General features: G+C 39.5%; 2 protein-coding genes across 4 annotated transcripts in view; one reads left to right on the top strand and one right to left on the bottom strand.

The window, feature by feature from the left end:
* CTNNA1 (catenin alpha 1) overlaps nt 1–20,780 on the top strand; it is a 68,124-nt gene that overhangs the window by 12,758 nt on the left and 34,586 nt on the right. For all 3 annotated transcript variants that reach the window (XM_081855489.1, XM_081855488.1, XM_081855487.1), the window contains exons 4-7: nt 1,291–1,457; nt 2,204–2,323; nt 4,131–4,397; nt 6,281–6,484. In XM_081855489.1, the coding sequence (XP_081711615.1) occupies nt 1,291–1,457; nt 2,204–2,323; nt 4,131–4,397; nt 6,281–6,484 (758 nt within the window). The remainder of the gene's footprint in view (nt 1–1,290; nt 1,458–2,203; nt 2,324–4,130; nt 4,398–6,280; nt 6,485–20,780) is intronic.
* LRRTM2 (leucine rich repeat transmembrane neuronal 2) lies at nt 15,846–19,449 on the bottom strand. The gene is made up of 2 exons (XM_081856591.1): nt 18,767–19,449; nt 15,846–18,488 (listed from the first exon to the last, which is right to left on the bottom strand). The coding sequence occupies exons 1-2, from the start codon at nt 18,768–18,770 to the stop codon at nt 16,942–16,944; spliced, it is 1,551 nt and encodes a 516-aa protein (XP_081712717.1). The 5' UTR covers nt 18,771–19,449; the 3' UTR covers nt 15,846–16,941.

Genomic DNA, 20,780 nt, shown 5'->3' with positions numbered 1-20,780 from the left:
TTCACACAACGCGTGCTCTTATGGAATGTTTACTGCTCACAGCGGCGTGGTCCTCCCCCCCAAAAAACCCGGCACCACTGTGGGCAGAGCACACTCTAAGAAACGCTTCCCACCCGCACTGGGGTGGGGGGGGGAGCAAATGGCCAGTGTGCTTGCTGGGCCAATGGCTCGTGTACCCGCAGAGAGGGCTCTGAGTGCCCACTATGGCACTTGTGCCATAGGTTCACCACCACTGCCCTATCTGGACAGGAATAGCCTAATTTATGTCGCCTACCCTCTGGTAATCTCTAGATTAGATCACTTTAGTGTGTTATATGTCAGAAACTGTAGCTGGTGCAGACAGGTTGCGCACTGAGGTAAGATGGTCTGAGCACAGAACACCAACCCAGGCCACTGCACTAGCTACCAATTACTGTAGTTTCTGGCCACAATTTGAGGTGCTGATTTTGACCTATTAAGTCTTATGTGGTTTAGGGCAGCAGTACCTCAAGGACCGCTCTTCCCATATGAACTGACATGAACCCTGCTGAGGACCTTCCATGGGAGGTCTGGAGGGTAGCAACATCTGTATGTGTCTTTTCAGTGGTGGCTCACTGCTTATGGAGCGCTCTCCCCAGGGAGACTTGTTACATATCATTATTAATAAAATTAGGCACCTGCCAAAAACATACCTTTTAATCAGGCTTTTAATCAAACATACCTTTTAATTGACAGCCTTTTTGCATGGGTGGATTTTTTTTTATCTAGAGGTTTTTTAATGCTGATTTTAATGTATGTATGTATTTGTGTTTTTTGCTTAAAATATTGTAAGTTGCTTTGAGTGACAGAAAAGCAACTAATAAATTTAATAAATAATAATAGTAACAATAATGGCCCTTTGTAAAATGAGATCTCAACTATACAATTTTCTGATAATTACCTTGACCTCTCTGCTTTCGAGAGCATGGTACCAAATTGTCTGATTTGAGAGATTTTCTTTTAATTGAAAGAAATATCTCTATCTTCCGTCTCGGGGGGGGGGGGGGAATCCAGTGCATTATATTTTTTTTCTTTTCAGAAGGTGGGATTTATTTTAATTAATTTTAATAGGATGCAATGTCTCTCCTGGCAATTCACAGCTATTTTCATAATTGCAATAGATATTTATTAGGATTCTGCCAGTTTTGTAAGAAAATAGTGCTGTTTCCACATATTCTTTTATTGCCATAGGAAGTGTAAACTACCTCATCCAGTGATAATTGGAAAGACTGAAGAAATGTAACCCCTTTTTTGCTAACTTTGTGTACGTAGGAGACTTGATGAAGAGTGCCTCTGGAGAATTTGCTGATGACCCATGTTCTTCTGTGAAACGGGGGAACATGGTGAGAGCAGCCCGTGCCCTCCTATCAGCAGTCACCCGGCTGCTCATTTTGGCTGATATGGCAGATGTGTACAAACTGCTTGTTCAACTTAAAGTTGTAAGTAGTGACTCAACTGTAACTTTCTGTCTCTTTTTAATTTGCTTATTATTAAAGTTGTTTAGAATAGTTTTTTGGAATAGCAGGGAAGACGGGAGTGCAGTAGGGGAGTGCTTTTGCCTTCATTCCTCTGCTAATGGGCTTCCTAGGAACATCTGGATAAGCACTGTTGAAAACACATTGATGGATTAGATCAGGGGTAGGCAACCTAAGGTCCGTGGGCCGGGTGTGGCCCAATCACCTTCTCAATCCGGCCCGCGGATGGTCCGGGAATCAGCGTGTTTTTACATGAGTAGAATGTGTCCTTTTATTTAAAATGCGTCTCTGGGTTATTTAGGCATAGGAATTCGTTCATTATTTTTTTCCAAAATATAGTCTGGCCCACCACATGGTCTGAGGGACGGTGGACACGGCTGAAAAAGGTTGCTGACCCCTGGATTAGATGGACTAACAGATCTTCCTCTGTGATATACATCACAGCACCCATATACAAGTCTTGGCTGACAAGCTGACATTTTGGCCAATGGGCTAAGTATTACTATGTAAAGTCAGGCTAGAGCTATATGCCATTAAAAGAGGCAGGTTGCATTGTCATTCAGATTGCATGCCTTTTTCATTGGGGGTTGGAGGGGTCCGACAGATTACTACTGCTTAAGTGTTCTTGGAAGTTACTGGTGCTACTTCTACAGAATCTGTATTACATTTTAAAAAGTCCATATAGCTCAAAATCTGATTTAATATTCTAGGTAGAAGAAGGCATCATGAAACTAAGAAATGCTGGTACTGAACAAGATTTAGGAATACAGTACAAAGCTCTTAAACCAGAGGTGGATAAGCTTAATATAATGGCAGGCAAAAGACAACAGGTATAGTAACTTTTTGCATGTTTTCAAATATATGGTTGCTTTATATACTGGTATAGTATCTGACAGTGTTTGTAAGAGAAACACAAGATTACAATGCTATAAATACTTTTAAGGACTGTGGGTGGGTGGCTTTTATGTCCAGGAAATGGGTGTTCAGCCTCTTCTGGATGGAGTTGTAGGTACAATGGGAGGAATTCAATATCACAGTCTTTCAATGGCAAGTATTTCAGCCTGCCAGAGGAAACAAGCCCCCCTCCTCCCTCTGCATCTCATTCTCCCAATACATACACTGATCTAGTTTTTTTCAGGGGGGAAGACCCCATTATGCAAGCAGGGCTTCTGCGGATGGGACTTGTTAGGTGAATCTTACCCATTGTTTGGAGACACTTATAGTCCTATCTCTGTCATATGAGACTCAATTGGCTTCTGTGCCAAGGAGTGCCCATTTCCAGCCTTGACTGCTTCATCAACTACAACTGTTCTTGCATAGGGATAGCCTAGCTATAGTTATGCATACTCTGGTAATCTCCCATCTTGACTTCTGTAATGCTCTCTACACAGGGCTGTTCTTGAAGATGGTCAGGAAATTACAGCTAGTGCAGAATGCTACCACCAGAATACTAACTGACATTTTGGTGTGCAGACATATAGAATACCTATTTGATAGGATCTTCACTGGCTGCCTATACTGTATGTTACCAGAAGGGTTGGGCCCATGGACAAAAAGTTGTGTTGGGTCAGTTTGCCATGAAATGGCTCTAAAACCCATTCAATAGCATTAAGGACAAGTCCCTATAAATCCACACAGAATTCAATTAAAAATTCGGGGGGGGGGGGTTGTGAGTGCTGATGAGTTGATCCAAGGACTGACTGTCCTTTAGTATGTTTTTTTAATGGTTTCAGCTGCCTAAGTGGTTAGCTAGTGTGCATGACTTTTGCTGCTACATGCACTGAAATCTCCATGTAGCAAGCTCCCTGGAAGTGACTGCCGTCACTCTCAACGGGAGTTCCATTTATTTTAAATTGAACTGCCACTCAGTCTCAGGAATTGGTTCATAATAAGAATCTGTTTTTCTTTGGTTTAAGATTGGAGAAGGAATCACATCTATGTATACCTCCAAGACAGTTGCTGGAAATGGTGTGGGGCAGAAGCCTTAGAAGTTAAGTTCCAGAGTAGGGAAAGAAAATTGCATTCAGTTTTCATATGACTTCCAATTCCTTGGGCCTGTTTACAGCCACCTGAACATCATTAGCAAAATATAGAGGAGAGTTATGTATCCCAATCTGCCCTTTCTTCAAATTACAGCTTAGCCACTTTTCTTCTCAAACAACAACAAAATAGCAGCTAGCTCTCTGGAGGTGATGCGTGGTGGTTTGTGTTGGTTTTCTGCAGAATTTTGAGCTTCAGTGAGTACATATCATGGTCTGAGAGAATATTGTGTATGTGCATAATTATTAAGATTTGAAACCATAAGAGGCCTGACTGAGACTTTGCTGCTTTACTATTAGAAGCTTCTGATGAAACTTGTGAGACTCTTGTTCATACTTCTCTCTGCTGTCTAGAAGTTTTCCAGTTACCTGAACTTCTATTAATTAAACCTAAACTTTCAGGATTCTACTGTTCCAAAATAATCATGTCTTGGAAGCCTTGTAGTTTGATATACTTCCTGATGAATGTTATGCTATTACACTACTTGTTCAAAGGGTACAATATGCAATTCTCTGTTAGTTATGGGGGAGTCCTAAGTGCTGACCTGCATCACATTTATCTCTTAAAACATATTGCTATTTGAAATATTCTCTGCAGGAATTAAAAGATATTGGCCATCGTGATCAGATGGCAGCAGCCAGAGGAATCCTTCAGAAAAATATTCCTATACTTTACACTGCTTCCCAAGCATGTCTCCAGCACCCAGATGTAGCTGCTTACAAAGCCAACAGGGATTTGATCTACAAGCAGCTGCAGCAGGCAGTCACAGGAATCTCTAATGCAGCCCAGGCAACAGCTTCTGAAGACTCTGTTCAGCAGCAGAGCGGTGGCGGAGAATTGGCGTATGCACTTAACAACTTTGATGTAAGTACTGCATTTTGCAGGGGGAAAATTTATGTTCCCCTTTCATAGTCAGTTGGTCGTAAGTTACCTAGAAACAGTTAGATCTCCTGAGGGTGATGAGTAACCATATCCTTGGTTTACACATGGCTATTCAGAAACTAACAGATTTGTAAACATCTGTACCATCTGTGTGAATATGATGATAAATTTACATTTCTGTAGATACACTTGGGCACCATGAGAACACACACAGTTGATTACATGACTGCTTAAACATCTGGAGATGTGTAGTTGGCAAGACCGGTACTTAGCTCTGGATAAGCCACCTTCCTTATTATGACATGTTGACATGGTTGTTTTCAGAGAACTATTAGGGGGTGGCAGTAAGATTTGGTGCTTAGCTTCATTCAAAACAGGGCAGAAATTAGGAAATAAACTCACTTTTCTTGACTTGCACCATGACCTGATAGGAAAGCTGGAGATTTGAAACACAATATTTTCCCTATTTACATGAATATGTGAAATGCAACCTATCTGCTCTCCCCCTTGCATTTCAGCTTTCCAGATTTGCCTCCATTTCCTTAATCCACTTTTGCAAGGGGCAGAAATAAAATTGCCTCCGACAGGAGTGCAGTGTCAGAATCTCCACCCCTTTCCCCAGACTAGGCATAGGCAAGCTCAGCCCTCCAGATATTTTGGGACTACAACTCACATCATCCCTAGCTAACAGGACCAGTGGTCTGGGATGATGGGAGTTGTAGTCCCAAAACATCTGGAAGGCCGAGTTTGCCTGTTCCTGCCCCAGACCGTAGAGAAGAACTGGGACTCCTTGATCCAGAACTGACCTTTGGAGATATTTGAAAAGCAGTTCCTTTCAGAATTGCTCTTGGGCTTAGTGCAGCAGGGATAAGCCACCTTCACAGATTTGAAGTGAGCAGGGATTTTGTTACCCCACAGTTACATAGGGGTTCAATATCCCAGACATCTTTGTGTCATAGGAGCAGGCAGGGTCATAGCAAACGCAAACTTTTCCTGTCTACCAAGGCCATCAGAAATGTGTTGCCTACCCTGTATCATACCCTGATCAGCATTTCTATGTCTTCTCTGTGTTCCTGCCCAATACCATCCAGCCTTTCCTGTCCTCATCCCTGTTTGAGGCTTCCTCTACATCTCCTAGGAAGCTCTGGTATAGAAAAATTAATCAACCTATTAAATCAAATCTTGTTTGTCTTCATTGATTGCAAATACATTCCAGGCTCACTACCATGTGCTAGTGTAATTTTTAAAACCCTCAAGAGCCTTCTTATGGCACTTCTCGACCCAAGTGAAATTGCATTATATGTGAAATTCTTGGTCTCGGTCCATTCCTTTGTAAAGTAAAATTTAGGCTGTGATCTTGCACCCTCTTACCTGAGAGTAAACCTCATTGGACTCTGTGGGACTTCTGAGTAGACGTGTACTGAATTGGGCTATCAGTAGTGGTCAAAAACCCTTTTCAGTGGCTGTGCTACTGTGTAACAGAATCCCTAAGAGGATTAAACACTGAAAATATTGCAGAGTTGACAAACTGCAACACTTCGTCTGAAGATCCTTTTTAACATGTTAATATGACTCTGAAAAAGATTGAAGTGCAATCTGCTGTAGCTTTAACTTGATATAAACTATACTGTTGCAAACTCTGTTAAAAAGGCTTTTAAGCCGGAAGGAATTGAGTTTGATGTACTACTTTGTTCTTAGTCCAAGGAAGATTTTAGCCCTGCATAGGTTGAAAAGATGTAACTGGCTGACATGCTCGATGTCAAAAGTATGAGTTGCGTTTCCTAATATTTCTAAGCTGTGTTCATCAAACTGACCCAGCATAGTATGACACTTACTTGGAGTTTAAAACTTTTTCTTCCTGCCAGAAACAAATCATTGTGGATCCTTTGAACTTCAGTGAGGAGCGTTTTAGGCCTTCCCTGGAAGAGCGCCTGGAGAGCATCATTAGCGGTGCAGCCCTAATGGCTGACTCATCCTGCACACGTGATGACCGACGGGAACGCATAGTTGCTGAGTGTAATGCAGTGCGACAAGCCTTGCAAGATCTGCTTTCCGAATACATGGGAAATGTGAGTAACCAAATTATGTTGTGTGTTTATTTGTAAGTGAAATGTGAAGAGAGGCCGTAAAACGGTATGGTTTGAATTTGACTGGAATCTCTTAAGAAATAGAACTGGGAGTAAAGTTGGGTCTTTTGTAACTTTTTGCTTTTGGATATACTCTCTTGGTGTGTTGGTATAACTTTTCCCTAACTTCTAAATTACTCCGTATCTATTGAATTGAAATGAGGGTTGGATGGAAAAGCTGGATGTTGAGTATTCTGTAGCTCCAGCTTCCTGCAGCCCTAAATAGATGTGTTATGGCCTTACATTGTGCAATTACTGTTGTGTATGAAATGGATCTTAAATATAGCAAGAGTCCTGCTGGGGAATATATAGTATATAGTACTTTTGAAGAAGTAGGCTCTTGTCTATAAAAGCTCATGCTACAATTATTTATTTAAAACAGCACAGCTGCCCCTCTGAAACATATGCCACGGCAATAATAAAGTATTTTTTGTACAGGATGTATTTTCATTCCAATGTGTGGACTATTTCAGTGACCTTCCCACATGCTACACAACTTGCATTGTGAACAAAAACCACTGTTTGGTCAGGTCTTGAGACAAGTGCAGCTCTAGAGATGCACTGAAGAAACACTCAATGCTTTAAGTGTTCCAGGAGATTTTGTTAACATATGCAGCAGATATTGACAAATACAACCATATGAGTGCATGTTGACGGTTAAAGTGACTAAAGTGATGTGGTCTTTTAATAAATGACGACATAGCTTAAGATGGTGTCGATGCTGCAAATATAGCATCGGTGACATCTGTTTGCATAAGATACATTTCTGTTCATTCCACATACTATAAAGAGATTTAAAAGATGGCAATAGAACTGAAAACAATTCAGTGCTGACATCCAACATTTAAGCATTTGAATTTAGGATGGATTTTTGACAGCAAAATAAAAATCCTTGCTTCAAGTCCACGTAAGACTTAACTGCATTGCACAGTGATAACTGTCAAACCTACTGCTGGTACCTGTCATATACGTTCAGACTGAAAATGTTCAGTCTTCCATCAAATGCATATTTGTATATCCTTACAATATTTGTAGTAAACTTGTTAAAATTTGTGAGGAGTTTGTGAGGAGAGTTTCCTTCAGCAAATTTGGTGTCAACACTAATTACAAATGTAGGAAGTAAAAAAAGATTTGTCTAAGAATGAAGGAACAAAAGGCATGTGCAGTTTGGGTGGCTGCAGTGTCAACTATCTGCTGCTTGGTCTTCCTGTTGCAAGTTCCACTCATTTCTGGATTTTCATTTATCTCTCACCCACACCCATGAGTACAGACTAAATCAATTAAGACTGCAGTTTGAGAACTACTAGGTTAACGAGCATCTCTTGTTTGCTTTATTGGGAGAATGAGTGTCTGAAATACTTTTACGACATTTACAATTCTTATAGTAAATTGACTTGATGTACAGTGGTGCCTCGCAAGACGAAATTAATCCGTTCCGTGAGGCTCTTCGTATAGCGGTGCGAAGCACGCCCATTGACAGCTTAGCGGATTAGCGCTATTAGCGGTTTAGCGGCTTTTAGCGGATCAGCTGATAAGCGGCTTAGGGCTTAGGAAAAGGGGGGGGGAAGGGGGAAAAAACCCCGCAGGAACTCGCAAGACATTTTAAAGCATATGGAAATAACTATGTTTGAAATAAAAATTGAGAACTGATGGTCACTGCTAACAAATAAATTATTGGAGGGGGAAGTTGTCAAATGCCTATGAGACTGAATAGTAGTTATAGATGTAGCTTCGAATGTGTGCATAAAATGGCTCTAAATTAATTTGAGCTCATTTACAAAACAGGGCAGAGGGAATTTGGTAAACTGCTGCTCAAATTGTGTTGCAATCCATGAGTGTCAGATGTTTGCTCTAAACTGCAGGCATGACCAAACTTGGCCCTCCAGCTGTTTTGGGACTAAAACTCCCATCATCCCTAGCTAACAGGACCAGTGGTCAGGGATGATGGGAATTGTAGTCCCAAAGCAGCTGGAGGGCCAAGTTTCGCCATGCCTGCTCCAAAGGTTTCTTTTGCTTCAGCAGTTAGTAATCTTTGATTGGTCATTGTAGTGTTTATTCCTTCCTAAGTAAGGTGTTAAGGGGAGCAGCAATAAGGCATCATTAGAGAGCTATCTATGGCTGTGCTTGGGTGGGGTGCAAAGAAGGAATAAAAAGAAGGTGGTAGTAGTGGGAAGATTAAAGGCAAGTATATTATAAGCAGGGGGAGACTTGGAGGATTTTGTGCTGGGTTGGCACTGTTTTAAAGGTTCAAGTTAGGATTATTGAGATTCCATTGGAGGGGTTGGTCTAGATCAGGCATGGCCAGCTCCCATCATCCCTAGCTAACATTACCAGTGGTCAGGGATGATGGGAATTGTAGTCCCAAAACGGCTGGAGGGCCAAGTTTGGCCATGTCTGGGCTGTTAAGGGTCCCTTTCCAATTCTGTGATTCAAGGAAATCTTAATTCTATAACATTTAAGTTTACTGAGCTGGTCAGTAAACTTATTGAAGATGATTGTCAAGCAGTATACCTGGGGTGAAATCTAACAATAGCTGTCCACAACTGAAAGATACTGTTGACATAACAGATTCCTTCTCCCCCTGTAAGCCCCCAGTATTAGCTGTGAGGGGCAGGGAGGAGGATACTTTACAATTTGTGGGAAGGGAGCTGTAGAATAAAGGTGTCCCCTTGCATAACACTGGATGTTGCCCAACTTCTATTAGAGGCTTTTGTTGAGGAATAGTTATTCTATGAAATGCACATTCATGGTGCGAGTAAATTGACCTATTTATGGATTGGCAGCTAGATTTAAAAAACCGGAAGTAGAGTGTGGGAATCAATTACAGTGGTAGGGAAGCTTCTTCATCTTTAATTTTTTTGATGCTTTATATGCCCCAGAAACATTCTCCCAAAATTGGACTTCAGGCAGCATTCCAGGAGGTGCCACTACTTCTATGACCCTCCCCCCCCCAATCCAGATCACAGCAGATAGAAGTAGAACTTATTTCATGGGAACATAGCTTTACTGGTTCACCTCATGCAATAACATCCCCAGTGAGCAAAGCTTTCAGATCATTAGCACTATTTGCAACAGGTTATATCCATAAAACTTCACCTAAATATAAGCACAAGATAGTAGAGGCAGCAACCGATTTGCACAGGGGTTATTCTGGACCCCTACGTGTGTCACTGGGGCCCACTTAAGGCTGCCCCAATCTGCCCCTTTTTGTAACATTTTTGGGACATTTCTGGGTTAGGGCCACGCGCATGTTTGCAGTTGCACACATCGGAGAAGCGTGAACCAGTCTTTGCCTGTAGTGTGAATGAAACTTGTGTAATTAAGTAAAATTATTTGGATCCATGAGAAATCTGAAGATGAACTCTCCGTGAAAAACACTTGGCAGAAAGTAATCTTATGGTGTCACTTGGCTTGCATATTGGACAACTGATGGCGTTTGTGTTGAGACAACTGATGGCGTTTGTGTTGAGACAATTCATTTCCTTCATAAGAAAGCAGAAACCAAAGTGGTTTAATCTAAAACACAATTAGGCATCTGTATCAACACAACATGAGCAGAATGGTGATCAGAATCTAGAGAGTTACATTTAAGTATATCCGAGGCTTTGGGCATATCCAGTGGAATTTGGCCTGTTTTTCTTTGACATGCAATCCCCAGTACCATATAAAAACTACTTTAGAACTCAGAAGTTTCAAACCAGGCTTGCAATAAAGCATGGAAAAGGGAGTACTTGAGCACAAATCCAAACTTTTGTTAGATGTATAGAGCTAGCTGCAGTTGTTCAGGTCCTGGACCATGTGTCCACTTCATGAAGTCCTCTTTGCCATTCTTTTGTATGTTGAGGGAAGATAAATTGCTGAAGAGATAATTTACCAGGTAATGCTTCGTTTCACAGTGCTTCTGCTTATATTAGAACATTATAAGCTTAACTTTGAAATGAAGGCAGAATTGTTTTTAAAAAAACTAAACAAGAAAAACCACCCCAACTTCAGCATCATAGTAAGAAACGCTACTTTAACTGACTTGAAGTGCACATGAAGGTGAACGTAACCACATTTAGGCACTAAATCAGCAGTGTGTTTGCAAGTGAGACATAGGTGCTAAAGAAAAACAAAATTCTGTAGTTTGCTATGCCATTACAAAATAATACTCATTGCAGCTGTTTTCCTCTCTTCACAACCCCAATCTAGAGCCGCATAAAAATAAATAAATAATAGTATTCCACCATCTGACAGGGTTACCTTAGTACCTTGCTCATGCCACATGTGTTTCCGTAAAATTAGGAAATGCAGACTCAGCCCCCCTTTCCCAGTCCTGTCGTCTTACACAAGGTTGGGAAGGAGGGTACTGATGGTGAGCACAACAAATGCTTTTAGTATGGCATGACTATCCTACTGGGCAATCCTATCCTTATCAAATGGACTGCCAGCTGTACCCTTGCTAATCAAAACGACATTCGCATTGTCCATGCTAGTTCAATTTAATGCTTGCTGAAAGAGTATTTAATCTTTACCTCTCAGACAGTAGTCTGACATAGAATTCTGAACATCCATTAAAAATGTTAGTTTTCAACTGTAAGGTCAGGATTCATTATTTGGTTCAGGATAAGATCACAACAGCAGTACAATCACAATTCATACATATATGATAAAAAAGATGAAGTAGGTTCCCAAATGCATATTTGGGCTTAAAGCAGATTCAGTATCTGAAATTTTGAAGACTTCTGCCTGTGAGCATATTGCGAAACTTAAAGGTGAACAGGTAATCCTAGCTAGGCAGATAGAGAAGAAGAAGAGAAATTTTTTTGACATAGTGACAGATTCACAAAAACCCATTCATTGGGTTCCCAGGTTGTAACTTTAAAATGGAAGCCAGTGCAGTCAAGCTGGCTGAGCTTTAGCAATCACAGCCAGTCTAGGTCATGTTTGTTGAACAGCTAGGAAACAACCAGTTTATACATAAATCAGAATAAACACACAGTTCTTTTCCAAATATTTGGGGGGGGGGTTACTACTTTGTGTGGCACTGTCTTGTTCATGAGTCGCTTTAGGATGCCATCCTAAACTCATTTGGAAAGCTGGGCAAACTCAAATCTGTGTCTTGAAAATAAAAGGATTTAAATCCAGCAGGTCCCAGGCTATTTCATGCTTGTTAGGTTCTTCAGGTCTTTAATATCAAACTATTAACCCAAAGTGTTTCCCATTTTTTAATCTCTCCACCCGCCTCCCTGATTCAGTAATTGCTGCCTTTCACGGCTTCTTCCGTGTAGTATTTCCTTCCATTGTTTGTTGTTCAGCTGTTGGTTACATTATTTTTGTTTATTACTATGTTATGAATTGTTGTGTTTTTATATTGTAAACCACTCTGTGATCCTCAGATGAAGGGCAGTTTAGAAATATAATAAATTATAATTAATAATAACAATTCACTTGAGGATCCAGAAAGGTCGCAGTGGCCAAAGTGGTGCCCTCCATAAGTTGTCAGACTACAATTCCTATGAACTCTGACAGCAGGGACTGGTCTATGCTAATGTAGCTAACAGTTGCATTTCACTGGTGTGTAATGGAAGGTACCATACTCGGAGCCTTTCTAGACAGCCTACATTGCAGGAGCAGTTAATTTATAGCTGGTCCTGAAGACTGTTGTTACATTTTGTCACCAAACAGATTGCATTACCAATATTTTTCATCTTGAAATGGCATCAATAAAGAGGCAACTTCTATTTTTACAGTATACACAATTTTAATGTTTTTTGTACACTGCAATTACTGCATTATGAACCTTTATCCTCCACCAGAAAACGCATCTTGGAACATTATTGGCACAAGTCATTTGGAATGTCTGTTAATACTTGATTTCAGAATTAGATGAAAAGTTCCAGGGGGAAAATTAGTAATGAGAGAAATGATGGACTAGAAGTACTGGAGAGACTTCTGAAGTTTGCATCATGGATGTAGCTACCACCTTGTTTTCTTAGGTGACATGACCTGCAGTTATGTTGGGTAATGGTGAATCTAAACCTTTATACCCCTGTAGTGTGAGTCTGTTTGTGTGTATCACACACAAAGCAAGTAACTACTTGAATATTAAAAATGATTCCAAAGTATTTAATGTTGCTATCATTTGAAGGAAGATAATGATTGTGAAGCAAACTCCATGTATCTGATCTTGCAGTGCAGAAGATTGTGGCACCAAACATGATAAAACCTTGCCACCTTGTTCTTCCCACATACAGAAACAAATTGTAACTGTGAAGCTTGCTTGCAAGGACCTTACTGGACCGAAATGGCAGTAATTCATATACTGAGGGATTTGTTGGGCAGTGCAGTTCCACAAATAAGATGTGGCTCTGCTTGTTTTGACCCCTCCCCTTCTAAGGCTCTGTAAGTGTAACTTAGAAGACATGAAGGAAAGCATTCTGATATTAGCAAATAAGAGAAAACTTCAAGCATGTGTAGAAACCGTCACTAATGAAAACACATAGTGTACGAAGGTTGGGAGAAAACTACAGCTGCGTGACACAGTGCATTATGCTAGTCTTGAGGTTGATTCACATGTGCATATCTCCATGATACATGTTTACAATGCAGCTTCTATCCATTTTCACTGTAAACAGTGTTCTGCTTTGATGTTGGTATACTTTTGCTTTATATTTCTTATTGCCAAAAGAACATATTTTTTCTGGGAAGAATTAATGTTATGCCTTGCACAAATTTGGGGTATACACACACACACACACACACACACACGGTTATAAATCCCTAATTTTTTCATTCTTTAACTTTTGAGGGAGGCAGAAATAAAGGGAAGTGGCCAAAGGGAGAGGCAGGATATTAATCTCATACTAGTGAATTAAAGGTGCCTGACCTTTTGTAAGCTAAGAGAAAACATAAATATTACTCCTCCTGAATAAATTTAGTAATTTGTTTAATGATAAAAGGCCACCTGGCACCTTCACTGCATGGGTTTAGGCGCCAGGCGAAAACTTTTCTCTATAACCAGGCCTTTGTCTGATTAACATTCTATGGTCTTTTACACATGTTTGTGGGAGGAAGATTATTGGTTTGTTTTTGTTTTTGTTCTTGTTATGTATTTTGTATTTTTATGTTGTGAATTGCCCTGTAATGAAGGGCAGTAGATAAATTTAATAAATAATAATGCATGAAACACTCTCCTTTCACTTATTTGATATCTGATGTATATTGGCCAAATTGCAGAAACCTGTCTGAACTGAAAAAAATTGTGTTTGAATTCAGTCTGTTGGCATTTCATACATGTACATCCTTTGTAGATGCTATTGTCAGTGTGATTATGCAGGTTTGAAATGATACTCATACTGTATGTTCTGTTGGTTAAAATAATACTCTTGACATCTTTGCTTATACAAGACTGAATGTGACTGTAGTAGCAGTCAGTTTGCACTCAATAAAATACCCTCTTTCCTAGATAGACAAAGCAAAATAGAATTTAGAAATATAGCGAACATAACTAGTGGGCGGGCTTGGTGTGTACAGCTCAGTGTTGTTTGAAAGACTGGTCTATTTTTACGGATGCCAGTGAATCATCACGTAAGCCATATGATTCCTCTTACTGTGCTTTGAGTGATTGCAAGTTCAGACTTAGTAGCCCACATAGCTTTTGGTTAAAGCAGCCAAAGGTCACTATAAAGACAAGTATTCATTGTGGCAATGGAAGTATCTGCAAGACATGTCATATCTTTGTCATCCAAACCTACTTGAGTATGGAAATAACATTGGACTGTCCTTGCTTAGGTGTCCACAAATACCAGTTCAAAAGGAAAGGATAGATAGGTGGGTTAACATGGCAGGGAGGAATAGAGAATTTCCTTGAAGGGAAAAGTAAACGCAGACCAGACTATATCAGCAGTTCCACATACTCACTTGCTGCAGAATATGCCTTTGGAGGAGATAATGGCAGCAGTAGAATTCTACTGGCGTCTCTTGCAAAAGCCCAGCATAAGCCATAGAAAGTACTCAGGAGGGCAGGGCTTGTTGGGAACTAGAAATGTTGGCTAAATAAGTCCAGCTAGTTTCACAGCCCCTACATAATTTTTAAGTAATTAACTGGGATAATGTTGGGCTATTTTCAATTGGAAATATGCTATAGGAAGCAAAAAGAGTTTGTAGTGGTAATGATCTTGGGCAAGTAAATGGTTTTGTGGAAAAACTACTGGAATTTATATTTCCCACTTTATACTAAATTCTACAGAGTTAGTGCATTGCTACTCAGCATAGTGAGGAACTGCGGACATTTTTGAAAGAAAAGCCTGTTTGCTACCTGTTAAGGAAGGGACCGGCTTATGCTGTTAAGCATTTATCATTCATTGCCAGGTACCCACCTTTGTCCACCTTCCTAACACACTTGTAGAGTTATGCACAGCTGATTCTTGGCAAGACATGAAATTATCTGTGTCTCCATATGGAGTGGGAGCTGGGAGAAGAGGCTGACAGTTTGCAAGAGTTTGGTATATAGACCACTAATCTCAATGAAGCTGAATTGATTCTTGGTGGCTGCAGTGTTTAAATGCAGAGAGAAATTCCCTTTACCCAGATGCATAGAATACACCGTATATGGCTAAAATAATGGCTTACTACATGAGATATTTGCAGATATCCTTCCATCTGTCCATCCATTTTCACTCTACTAGTAAACAGTCAGTGGCTTAACAGAACTAGAAAAATAGGAACCCTCCTATTAAGTTAAAATAGAGTCCAATATGAAAAGCTTAAGCTCATGACTTTGACTCGGTGGCTTTAAAGTATTGCATCTCCAGACTACTCACTTTTATGTTAAAGCATTGAAATATATTTATCCAAGTACTTCACTAAGAGATATTACGCATATAAAAATGGATTTTTGAGCCAATGGTTAGGTTGAAAACTTTGCAGAATAGTACAACACACAATTAATACTATATACTGATTTAAGAAATCCAAGCACCAATGTTTCTTTTCCCTCTGCATGTACTTGTAAATACTGTTGCAGCTGAACGTGGCATGATATGTTAGATCTACATATGTACATTTTCTTCTAACTTTATAGCTTTGGTTATGTGTTCATGATTTTTGAACAATTACATAAATTCTCCTCTCCAATGGACTTCTGTCTACGTAGATGCACAGTAATATTCAATTCCATAACCCAGTCTGGAAACTGTATTGTTATCCAGAAATCAGTTTTGTTCAGAGTAGTTTTGTACTGCCTTAAATATTTCTAAACCTTCTGTTCAGCAAAATAGTGTTCCTAAAATTGTTTTTTTGTTTGTTTGTTTTTGTTTTTTTTTTAGTAAACCATCTCTGATATCCTACATTAAAATGTTCTTACGCCTCCCAACATATTTATCTGGAAGTAAGTCTCACTTCTGAATAAACCAGACCAGGATTTGAGCATAAATCTTACTGGATTGGGATGTTACAATGGTAGATGAAAGCTGTACTACAAGGACTAATTTGGCCTCCAGAGAAACCAGTAGTTGGTGCATAAAATAGTTTTCTGGTCTAGACAAACAGCTGGAGATGAAAGGAATAATTTTCTGTGTTTAAAAAAACAACCATCTCAGTTTTCATTTGTGTAAAGCATATATTGATTCTTAGTCTGAAATGTGTCCCATTAAAAGTCAAGACAGATTTAATAAAAGTTGAAGTGTATCTAATACTTTGAAGACCAAACTGCATGCTACTGATTGCCTGTAGAAGGTTGATATTTCAAAGCAATGGGGATGTAATCCTGGTTTATTCAGAACTGTCAACAGCTATATTCTGAATCTGGAACACATTTAGATAAGCTGAACTCTCAATATGGAGTTAAGAAAATAATAATCTTTTTCCATTCTTCAGTACACTGGAAAATCCCCTCTTTTGCACCTTTCCTCTGTAGATCATAAGTCCCAAGAACCAGGGTTTTTTTTAATGAAGAAAATTCCATTAAATCTCTACTTCAAAAGAAAACCGAGCCAGCTGAAATGTTGGGGATCATAGCTACAATGCTTCAATTGGTAAAATGTCCTCCCTTCACTGGGTCCTGTAAATATATACCTAACATCTTTTCATCCAGACTATTCTTCTAAATCAAATCTGGAGGCTTGAGAGTAAAAATTTACACGTATAATTACATAACATGAAGCAGTTTACATATTTTGGGTTGAGCATATTTAGACTTCCAAACCTCAGGAGTGCAAATTGAATGCAAACATTGCTGCTTTAACACAGAAAATACTATGGGTTTAAAAAAGCCACCCTTAAATACTGCATCACTCAAAACAAGTAGCCTAGAAAAATCCAAGCTTTCTCAACATTTGTAAAAAAATCAAAAATATGTGTAGGATCCCTGCAATTTAAAATAAGTTTATCTGATTTTGTTTTTTGATTACCTGTATATATTATACTTCACATTCTTTATAGGGTAGTTGCTGACACTTGCACTGTCCATAACCATTAATGATGATGAAAGGTCCTTCATGGCTGGCTTCATATTCATTATATGGTCCTTGGTCTGACATGTTTGACATATGTAGCCGTGTTTGAGATCGTAGTTGCCTGTGGCTTTGAATCATTGAGCACTGCCTAATTTTTCTTAATGTGGGAGGGCAGCACTTCCTGGAGATGAACACTACAAAAATGATAAAAAAGAAAGAAAATAATAAAGCCATTGTTCCTGTAATTACCTGCTGGCTGAAGATGGCATTGTTCGGCTCAGGCAACTGCTCTTCTGTAGTAATGGGTATGCCTGTCGTAGTTGAAATTTCTTTGTCTCCCACATGGAAATTTGAGGAGCTTATCCTTTTTGTATATTCAGTCGTTGGAGCTCTGTAACTTGTAGCAATGGATGTAACAACAGTTGATAAATTCCAACAAAGCTGAAAACCATAAACTGCATCTAGAATATCCTCTCCCTGGGTGTGGTTTGGGCTATGACAAAGTATCGAATGCTCCCACCGACCTTGGAAGCCACTCAGCCATGTGGCTAGTGCACATATTTTGGGGCTGCATTCCCAGGGATTGCTGGAGAGGCCCACTGTAGTAAGGGTTGTAAGTGAATATAAAACCTTGGACTCCAGAGTGGTTAGCTTGTTGTTATCCATTAGGAGTACTTTAAGATTAGGCATTGTTTCAAAAACTGTCATATCAATGGCTTTGATCTCATTTCCGGACAAATCTAGCTTTTCTAAAGTGCCCCAGGTCCATTCCATCCCGCATGTCAAGTTGCTAATTTTATTCCCCTGCAAGAAGAGCATGTGCAGATTGCTTAGCCGTAGGAAATGAGCAAAGTTAATCTTTGTCAGCTGGTTGTGCTCTAGGTGAAGTTCCCTCAGTTTGATTAATCCTGCAAATCCATTGCGTGCCAAACTTCGCAAGCGATTTGTGCTCAAATCCAGAAAATCCAAACTACGGCAGTCTGAAAATAGACGGACTGGGATAGTCCTCAGGGAATTGGAACGTAAACTCAAGGTTTGCAGTTTGCGAAGGCCATAGAACAACTCAGGATGCAAAGCAGACAATTGATTGAAAGAGAGGTCCAAATGTTGCAGGTTAAGCAGTTGGCTAAAAGTTGTGTTTGGCAAATAAGAGATTTTATTTGAACTTAAAACTAATTCCTTGAGTTTATACAGTCCTTGGAAACCATCTTCTCTTATTGTATCAATTTGATTATGGTCTAAATGAAGCCAAGTAAGTTGACTGAAGCTTGCAAACTGATCCCCTTCAAGTTCCATAATAACATTGTGCCTCAAAGACAAACCTAGACAGCCCTTGTCAGTGGTGTTTGGCACTGAGTGAAACCCCTGAGAGTCACAGTAAAAGAGCAGCTTCTCGCAACGGCATTTTGGCGGACAAGCCGTGCCCAAGGCAGGCAGCATTTTAAAAACAATACTCATTGCATATACTGCTGCCAGCATAGGAGCCCCTAATGGCCACTTGAAATGTAAGCCTGCAGAATATAATTCAGGGAAACAACAAAATAGGATATTTTTATCAGATGTATGCTTCCAACAAAACGGAGAAAGAATGCTACAGATAAATCACATGCATTAAAATGCTTCAGGTCTTAAGAATATAAAACAAATCCTCGTGAGCATCTCTCTGAATTATTGACATTACTGATAAGGCAACTGAAAAGTGCCTTTTAAATCTATTGTTGTCTAAATGTGCATTTCTAAAGCAAGGTTGACTGCACATAGTACAACAAACAAAAATATATAAACTTACCCATTCTTTTGAGTACGTTGGCGGTTGCATTCAGTCGCAGTTTTAGACTCAACACAGTGAGTCTGTAAAAGGCTCTAACGCTGACAACCTTTGAATAATTTACTTTCTTCTACTGTCCTCATCCGAGGGAAAAAATGACTTGACATCCTCTTTTCTCATATTCCTTTTGAATTCATTTCCTTGATTTCCAGCGGTAGGTCTGTTAATTCCTTAAACAGTGCTGAATTGGGAGTTCTTTTTGTACTGCTTCTTAATTGAAAATGCTTTCCACTGCTATGGCTTTTTTGTCTTAACTTGTTGATGGCAGAAGGGTGGCTTATTGCTGAGAGAAGCTTCTGTAGTCGCTTGAATGCATTTGCTGAAAAGCTTTCAGGGATACGGTACAGGAATGCATTTGCTTATGTGCTGCGACCACACAACTGTATATAGGCTGACGTCATCCTGTGACGTTCCTTTTTGTTTGGGTTTTCCAGAAGCTTTGCAGTTTAAGACACAGTGGTGCATACTGTGAATTGTGAGATTAGACTACCACTAAGAGGAAAAACTAATTGTAGGAATTTTTCATCCAGCATTCAAGTAATAGGAATGACTTTACATGAATCTCTCTCGCAAGTTACATGTTTATTACAATAGCCCTGAGCTATATATCTGAATTTGTGAAGTAAAGTTACAGTACTGATTTTTGTGACATGGTGGTCCTGCTGGCATTCTTCTGCCTACATGTGTGAGAGCAGGGTGCTAATTTTTTTTTAAAAAAAAATCTGCCAAGGGAGAGTTGCATGCGATTAGCATGTCAGAAATTATTTGTATTGCTATATAATTAAAGATCTTGATTAAAAGGAGGATTTTTTAATTTATTTTTTTGCTAGCAATGGAGAGAAAGTGTTTTGGTAAAGACCACATAGGAGAGTCCATCAAATGCAATAGCTTTAATAAATCGCTTTCTACTTTAAAATGTGTTTTTTTATAAAATAAAATAAGATAATGTCATTCAAAGCTCTAATAGTTCTACTTCTGGATAGTTCAGATATTATTTGAGAACAAGCAAACTTGAGTCCTATTCCAATGAAACAAATGTGATAATGAGAACTTCAAGAACAAAAGCAAACCTGGGTGGACAAAGAGTTCACAGGGAAACTTGAAATAGATCTTGAGGATGTTTGCAGGCGTCCTGGTCAATTTTCAGCCTTTTCTGGGGGAAAATAAACTTTACTTTCCCCCCTACCTAGCCAAAGCAAATGTTAATTGCATGAGTATGGGTTTGTTTGGCAAAGACTACCATAAATATTTAATTTTGCCACGTATAGTACAGGTAAAAAAACTACCTGCAATTCTAATAAGCAAGAAGCTTGTGGCTTTTATTTTTATTTTTAAAATAGAAGTGTTAATTGGAGGAATTTTGTTCAAGTTGTGTAGCAAATTATATCAGAATAAATAGGCTATGGCAGTAAGAATGAATGCTAACTAACAATGCTGTCTTAAGTATTTCGAGACTTGTTCTGTAATTATCTGTATTCTGCAACTTTAAAATGATTTTACATATAACAAACTCAGTTGCTAAGTGAAAGCTTTTCAGTTGTCATGCTCACTAGAGGGCAGCACTGCACTCACAGTGGTAAGCAGACATTTCGAAGCCTGCTTGAAATGCCATTCTCACCCATTAGCTCTGTCGGTTATTTCCCTTTTTGTACCTCTGGAAGGAGGCTTCCCCAGCATAAATTGCCTCCCCCATCCCCAAGAAAAGAATCCTGTTAGGTTCTCACCTCAGGCTTCTGCTTTGGATTTTTTAAACCCCAATGCTAAGGACCTCTCACTTCACTTCATCTCTACGAGTATTAAACAGTTTGATTTTATGTTCCTACTGGCCAGAGGACAAGGGAAACTTCACAAGGTTGGTGAAGTTCTAACAACACAAAGAGTAGCATAGCCAACATGCATGTGGGGAAAGTTTAATGAAAAATTCCAGAGTTTTTCCCTAAAACCAGCGACACCAAGTGTTAAGATATGAAGAATT

The sequence above is a fragment of the Podarcis erhardii genome (assembly GCF_964252035.2).
Source record: "Podarcis erhardii genome assembly, chromosome: 3".
Taxonomy (NCBI): Eukaryota; Metazoa; Chordata; class Lepidosauria; order Squamata; family Lacertidae; genus Podarcis; species Podarcis erhardii.
This window is presented reverse-complemented; position numbering and strand designations above follow the sequence as displayed.